Consider the following 7,272-nt stretch of genomic DNA (forward strand, 5'->3'; position numbering starts at 1 on the left):
GAACAGTGGGGGTTGGAGGGTGGAGGGGGAGGTGAGCGGTTTTGAGGGTTGTGACAGCCTGGGGATGTGTGGACTTGCAGGTGGCGTGTGCATGATGCTGCAGGTGGTGGCGGCGTCCTGGACATTCTGGTGCGGTAGGGAGGGCAACCCAGTCGGGAGGGTGCGTCGCAGTGTTGTCATGGGTGGCAAAGGTGGCAACGCGGTCGTGGTTGGCTGCATGATGCTGTGCGAGGACAAGGTGCGGCCACCAGCTGCTTTGCAATCCAGCTACCTCTTGTTGACAGCTTGCAACCAGGCAACTTTGCTCTCTGAATTTGCACACAAGCAAACGTATGGACACTTCCACATCCAACACTTGATCCCGCCCTCACACACGAGCGTATGCGCAGGTGCCTGCACACGCACACATACATACACACACACACACACACACACGGGCAATCACACACACATGCAGACACACACGCGCGCGCATGCACGATCCTGTGCGCACACGCAGACACCTAAACACGTATGAACACATACCTGTGCATCATAGCCAATCAGGTGGCCGAAGCGTGCCGCAGGGTGGGTGCCGGTCTGTGGAGGAATTCGCGTCACATCCCTCATGACCTGGGGGGGGGGAGGAGGGGATCGTGCAATGGTGGTGCCAGGAACAGCTGGCGCGCGATCCCACGACGCCACAGAGCATGCATCTGGAAGGGCAAGGCAAATCCGCAGTCAAGCCAGAGCGTTGAACAGCAGCAGCAGGCACACGGTAAGGGTGGGCTCTCCTGCGTGCCAGCTGGCAGGTCAGCCTGTTGCGGGGCCACACGAATCAGGAAAGCAGGAGCCCACCTGTATGTACGTGTCGGCTGTGCTGATGTTTGTGCTGGTGTGGACCTTCTGGTCGTAGAGGCCGTACGCGAGCTGCTTCATGTTGCTGATGCCTGAGAAGACGTGGTAAGAGGTAAGAGTTGTGGTGTGTGGTAGCAGCAAGGGTATCTTGTTGCAACTCTTGACTCACGCGCGTGTGCATGTGTGTGTGTGTGTGTGTGTGTGTGTGTGTGTGTGTGTGTGTGTGCACATGCACATGCGCATGAGCACTCACCCCGTGTCACGTACAACGATGTGTGCAGGTGAGCACGGCACGATTTTGCACAGCACGAGAAGTATCAAACAGCAAAGAGTCAGCATTGATGATAGAAAATTGGCTGAGACCCCAACCAAACAGTGGTATCACCTGCGTTTGCGACGCGGCTCTTGACCAGCTTGGCAATCAGGTGCTCTGGCATGATCTTGCCAGTCTTGTGGTGCTTTGTGATGCGACGCAGCACCTCCGGCTCCCACGTCCTGTATAGCAAGGAACAAGTTTGTGATTATTTAGCAGTGATTGCAGCAAGTTGATTCAGGACCTATTGCAGAATCAAGTTGGCTGCGTTGTGTTGCAGTGTGTTGTCTGTTGCAAAAGGCGGCATTCCTGGGGCGGTGGCAAGGGGAGCTGTGCAGCGCAACAGGCGGATGCGGGTGGCCAATGCATCGCTATGCACACAAGTTGGGACTACGCGTTGCAAGGAAGCCGCTGCGTTGGGGTTGCAAAGGGCCAGCGCCATGGCCCGCAGTGCCTTTGACAGGACTGCGCCAAATAGGGCAGCTTCCAAAGGGTGATGATGATGATGCTGTGCGATGATCGACGCCAGCCGCACTCACCAGTTCTCGAGCATCTGGCTGGGGGCCTCGACAAAGTCAGTGTCAGTGCTGGTGCCTGTTGGGGCGAGCAGGAGGGGAGGGGGTGTTTGGCATGGACGGCAGGTGAAAATTTTTCGCTTCAAGAGGACCCGCCACGACTCCATACACCAGGCACAGATACTTTAAGGACCCGAACACAGGTTTACTTGAGCACTGGGCCAATACGACCGGCTACACCAAGCGTTTGCAGGGCAAGGCAGCAGTGCAAGGCAGCACGATCGGCATGCCGCATGTGGGTTGTGGCCTGGGGCAGTCTGGGTGAGGAGGATGCCAGGTCATGAGTTCGGGGAGGGGGTGCTCACCCGCAAAGCTGGCGATCTTTGTGCGGCCGAGGATCTGGTGGAACATGTGGCCCATCTCATGGAACAGGGTGGTCTGGGGTGGGCGTGAAGTTGGGTGAGAAAATTTGGTTGAATGGGGGTCAGGGAGGGGGCTAGACGCGTGGGTTGTATGTACTAGTGTGTCTGAGTTGTGACGGCATGGCTGTGAGAGTGGTGTGGACGCATTCGGGACGCCCAAGCATGGATTGTTTTGAGCACATCTGTGGGACCAACGTGCGATGCAGCGCAGCATACTAAGTGAAGTGGCTCGGACGAACTCGCAGATCTCACATACTGGTGGCGCAAGTACAGCAACCGACTCGACAGGGCTGCGCAGGCTCAGAAGAGCGCATTGCCCATACCCCGATTGCAGCGCCGGCGCCCGCTATTGCACATGCCACGCTGTCGACAAAACTGCATCACCAATGCTTAGATCAAGGGTGAAAAGCACCCTGGCATAAAACGCGCGTCTGGCCACCTGGCAAACTGAGCCCGGGGAGCGGCTGCAGAGGGCCCTCGTTCCGGAAGCTCACCACATCATCATGGGGCAGGAGGCCGGGCTGCGTCGGCGTGTCGTCAGGGAAGTTGCACACTGCGGGCCGCAGGCGGGGGAGGGGGCACGACACAAGGGGTCAAGCAGGAGGGATCAAAGGGGAGCAGGCCTGCAAAGCAGAGCTGCAGCAGCTGCACTCGAGAGCCAGACGCGCGCGTTATGGGCGGCCCTGGGCCGCTGTTGTTTCCTCAACAGCCAGCAATAATCGCCCAATCACTCATGGCTTGGTCACTTGGATGCACTCAACAAGACCTGTCAGGTTCTGCCTCGATTTGCCACTCACTCAGCGAGCCGACCCCAATCAGCTTCTCAGTCTTGCCGCCTACTTGGATCCAGCTCGGCGGCTGCAGGCCGCTGCAATACACATGAGCAGGAGGGGGCAGCAGTATAAGGTAAACGTGTGGTGGGTTGAGGCTGACGGCTGGCAGCGACGGGGCAAGTAGGGCGCGGCGAAGAAAGAGTGTTGTGGCGGTGCTGTCAATGTACGCCTGATTTGTGCCTGCTGTGGTGCGTGCGGATGATTGTATCTGGACCACCCACACGCATACATCCTGCAAACAAACACACTCTCGCTCTCTTGCCCGCATACAGCTGCACGCACAGGCACGCACAGTCACGGGCACGCACAGTCACGAGCACCGACGTGGAGACAGGTGCCGTGCTGAACCCGACCTCTCAGCCCCAGACCCTAGACTCACAACATGGCTGCGTGGCCAAACTTGCCCTCCCTCGGGTGCAGGTCCAGGTAGAAGATCCCCAGCAGCTCCTTGGACTTGGCATCAAAAACCTGCGAGTGCAGACACAATCACAGATCTCAGCACACCACGCCATGGTCATAGGAACGTCATCAGTAATGCCAGACATCATGACGATACATCTTGACGAGTGGGTTCGGGCACGGGTGGCGATTGACCGGAAGCTGCGGTGCAGTCGCCAGGCCCCTGCCTTGATGCAGCAAGCCCCATGGTGCAGTAGCCCCGTCTCACAAGTCAACCCCCCCTACCCCCCACCTTGTAGGCCTCGACCCCTGGCGCCCACGCAGCCTTTGAGAGGGCGGTGTCGAGCTGGAACCTCAGGCCCAGCAGCTCCTGGTACACGTCAAGCAGCTTGGGCACCACGTACTGGGAGAGTGACAGCCAAGCATTGCCGGGATGAGGCCGGGGTTCATCAGACAGCACCATCCGGGAAGGCATTAGCAAAGCATTGCCGGGCTGAGGCCAAGGTTTATTAGCTCAATGTGGCTAAGGGGACAGGGTAGTGCCAGCTCTCGTGACACATGAATGCTAATACATGCCCAATTGTCGCGGCAGGATGGAGCACATGACGGAGTGCATTGTGCCATCAGATCCGAGCCGCACCGCGATCGGGAAGTACTGTTGCACCTCCTGCTTGTCCACACTGAAGTCGCGCTTCTCAATCTGAGTGCAGAAAAGATCCAGGGAAGAGACCAAGAGTTGGGACGCCGGCTGCACACATCACAAGGCCCAGGTGGGGTGCCGCCCCCGCCCACACGCGCCGTGCCAAAGTCAAGAGAGGAGGGAGCTGGGAAGGCTGGTGGCGCACACAGGCGCGCACGCGCGCAGGTGCCCCGCGCCTGCTGGGCGTAGAAGCTGCCCTCCCAGCTGTTGAGGACGCCGTCAAACTTCTTTCCCTGCGCCTCCTTCTCCTGGCGCTTGTACTGCAGCAGCACGTCGTACTGCTGGTCACGCAGCTGAGTGGTTCCAGAGAACGGCATGGAGGGGCATGGGCACGTCACGGTTGGTCAGATGATTCCGGTGTTTTGCACGTGATTGTCGATGCTTATCAGAGTGCAGAGTGCAAAGCGACAGGCGCGACCGAAAGCACGGCCCCGCCGCCAGCTGACCTTGACCAGCTTGGCCCTGAGCTCGGTGAGGAACTTCATGACGCGCTCAGGGTTCTTGGCCATCAGGGTCTCCTGGGTGTAGGCGGCCCAATTGGCGTAGCCGAGGATAGCAGCCACCTAGGGGTTTGGGGTTTAAGGGTCGGCCCCCAGGAGCGTGCGTGATCCAAGGTGGCGGGATGGTGCGTGAGTAAGCTGAAGGATGGGAAATGGATTCGACGCACGCTCTGTGTTGGCTGGGATGGTCAACACCGAGCTTTACGTAGCAATAGCATGCCTGCGGCCGCACTGTTATGGCGGGCACCTCGGGGGTGATTGCTGGCGGGCAGTAGAGGGGGGGGACAGCAGGGGGGCGCACCTTGGCCCTGAGGGCCACGAGGTCGTCAAGGCGCTTTGTGTTTGTGTCCGCGCAGACGTTGTTGTATGCAAACTCCATCTGCTTGCGGGTGCTCTCAACCTATTCAAAGCGGTGAGTCGGAGGAGGGACTGGCGCCAGATGTTAAGTTTATGCGGTGCAAAGAGCAGAGGTTGATTAGAGGGCGCAATGCCTGTCAAGGCTTACGCCATGCAGCAGTAACGTTTTTATTACACAGCCGTGCGCCAGTGAACGCCCTTTTTGTCAAGCTGAGGCCGCTCACCGTGCACTCCTGAATGATAGGGTAGTAGTCCGGGTACTTCACAGTCACGATGACCTGGACAAGAGGTGAGTCACAGCAAGAACAGGCGGCGCGTCAGTCAAAGGACGCAAGGTGCTCGAGACATTCACCATTGCAAGCCATGGTATGACATGCAGCAAACAGCCAAGACTCTCTATGGAGTGTGCAGTCCGTTTCCCTCCCTTCTGCGTGCTCTTGAGCACAACTGCTTGAAGAATTTGGCCCTGTGATCCCGTTTCCTCCACACACAAGGCCTGGTCTGGTGAATCTCGCCTTGTTGGTGTTGTTGGGGTCGCGCTTGAGGCCGGCCACAAACTCCTTCGTGGTGCCGTTGAGCTCGGAGGGCAGGAACGAAAGGTGGGTGGTGTCTGCAGTTAGGCAGGCCGAGAAGTCCAGCCTGGGAACGGGTTTTGGGGTGGGGTGCGGGGCATGAAGCTGCAAATGTAGGAGTGGGTGTGAAGTTGGGTTGAGGGGGAGAGTGTGAGGACAATGGGAGGAAACTTATCAGCCAACGAGGCACGGGGGTCAAGTACGCGTGGAGGGTGGTGGGGCCATGGAGGTTCGTGTGCCCATGGAACCTCGAGCATTGCTAGAGTGACTTGTGGGCGTGGACACGCAGCATCTTTAGTGCTAAGTGCATAGTAGCACTTGCTGTGCCCAGCTTGGCTAACACCACCCACTTAATTGTTGCCATCTTTTTCAAAAGAGCTGACAACTGCAGGATAGCAGGGATGGAGGAGGGTGTCAGCATGGTCACGGTGGCTTTGTCACTTTGTTTTTGGTTGTACACACGGTTGCCATGCATGATCCAGCTCTGTCAAGCGTTGCAATGCCGTCGCATTGCAGCCGCTCAGGGTCCAGGGTCTCGGGTGTAGCCCGCACACTGGAGTGGCAGGGGACGCATGATATCAGGGCAACCAATTCAATTGGGGTTCAAGGAGTAGCCCCGCACCTCGTCCCTCTTGTCCTTCGGCAGGTCAAGGCCCGAGCGCCGCGCGTCGCGCAGCGCAAATGTGAAGAACCGCGCCTGCGTCAGCAGAGGCAGGCGCGCGACCCAACTCAGACCCCGCATAAGAGGGGTTGCAACGCGTGCATACCGGCGGCCGCGCACGGCAGAAGCAGGCCGTGGGTATGCAAAAGCCCCTCAAGGCGCAAACGACGGGCGGTGAGTGGCCCCACAAGTTCGCTCACCTGCTCCCCCTTGAGCGCCTTGGCCTCTGGCGTCTTGTTGAACGCCTTGAGGGCCTCGTACACGTCCACCCTCATGTTGGCGTCCACGGACCACTGGTTGATGCGGTCGGTGGCCGCCAGCGACGCGTCGCGGGTCGCCTTGTCGGTGGACATAGACGACGGGAAGTTGCTGGGGTCCGCCGCGGATTGGGTGAGGTGGTAATTGGGTTCGGGTGGTTTGGTGAGTGATGCTTGAGGTGTTGTTCTCACTGGAGAGGGTTCGAGACCAGCACGTTTGGAAAGGATCGAATTCAGGTGGCAAAAGCACTTTGGCGAGGTATGAGAGGACTGAACGGTGCCGGTCGGCTTGTTAGGCAAATGCAAAGCTGAGGGGACGACACTGCCCGGCTGCTGGGGTGGTAGTCGGCAGGAGGATGGGTGTGTCAGGCAGCTGCGCAAAGGGGAGATGAAGGAGGCCCGCCCCTAGAGCCCTATGCAGTGGTACAGCATAATCCCCCAAAATGGGCCCGACAGTCGCGTGCCCACACGCCGTCGCTTGCAGCATCGAGGAACCTTTTGCCGGGTGACTCAAGAGGGGTGGTTCGGGCATCGCCTCACATTGCGCCGTAGACGACGTTGCTGATGGCGCTGTTGTCCACCTGCGGCTGCACCGTGGCAACCCAGCTCGGGCTCTTGACGCTGGCGGCCGTGAGATTCAGATCTGGGCGGGATTGGAGGTGGGTGCAGCAATTGGGGCTTGAAGCTGGGCCTTTTCCTTTGGGTGGTGGGTGGAGGATTGTTTGATGTATCGTGTGGTGTTAGGCAAGGCTGTGTCATTGCTCCGTTGTTGTTCAACGTGTTTATAGACTTTGTGGTGAGGCAGGCACTGGCGCGCATGCCCAGTGACTGTGGCGTGGCTGTAGCCTTTGGCTGTGATGGCACCTTGTCCTCTCCTTCGGGTGACCGCATCACCTACCACACCAC

At 58.9% G+C, this 7,272-nt stretch overlaps 1 protein-coding gene across 1 annotated transcript; it reads right to left on the reverse strand.

Moving 5' to 3' along the window:
* Positions 1–837: 837 nt before the first annotated feature.
* On the reverse strand, positions 838–6,462 carry MNEG_12125 (thimet oligopeptidase 1; the record flags this gene model as incomplete). The annotated part of the gene is made up of 17 exons (XM_014039403.1): positions 838–929; positions 1,223–1,332; positions 1,690–1,744; positions 2,031–2,103; positions 2,582–2,640; positions 2,885–2,955; positions 3,300–3,388; positions 3,612–3,722; positions 3,960–4,019; positions 4,235–4,312; positions 4,466–4,582; positions 4,821–4,919; positions 5,101–5,154; positions 5,368–5,515; positions 5,799–5,833; positions 6,071–6,145; positions 6,310–6,462. Coding segments are annotated over 17 exons (1,479 nt in total), but the record flags the coding sequence as incomplete, so codon positions are not given.
* Positions 6,463–7,272: the final 810 nt, after the last annotated feature.

Source organism: Monoraphidium neglectum (genome assembly GCF_000611645.1).
Source record: "Monoraphidium neglectum strain SAG 48.87 unplaced genomic scaffold scaffold03078, whole genome shotgun sequence".
Lineage (NCBI taxonomy): Eukaryota > Viridiplantae > Chlorophyta > Chlorophyceae > Sphaeropleales > Selenastraceae > Monoraphidium > Monoraphidium neglectum.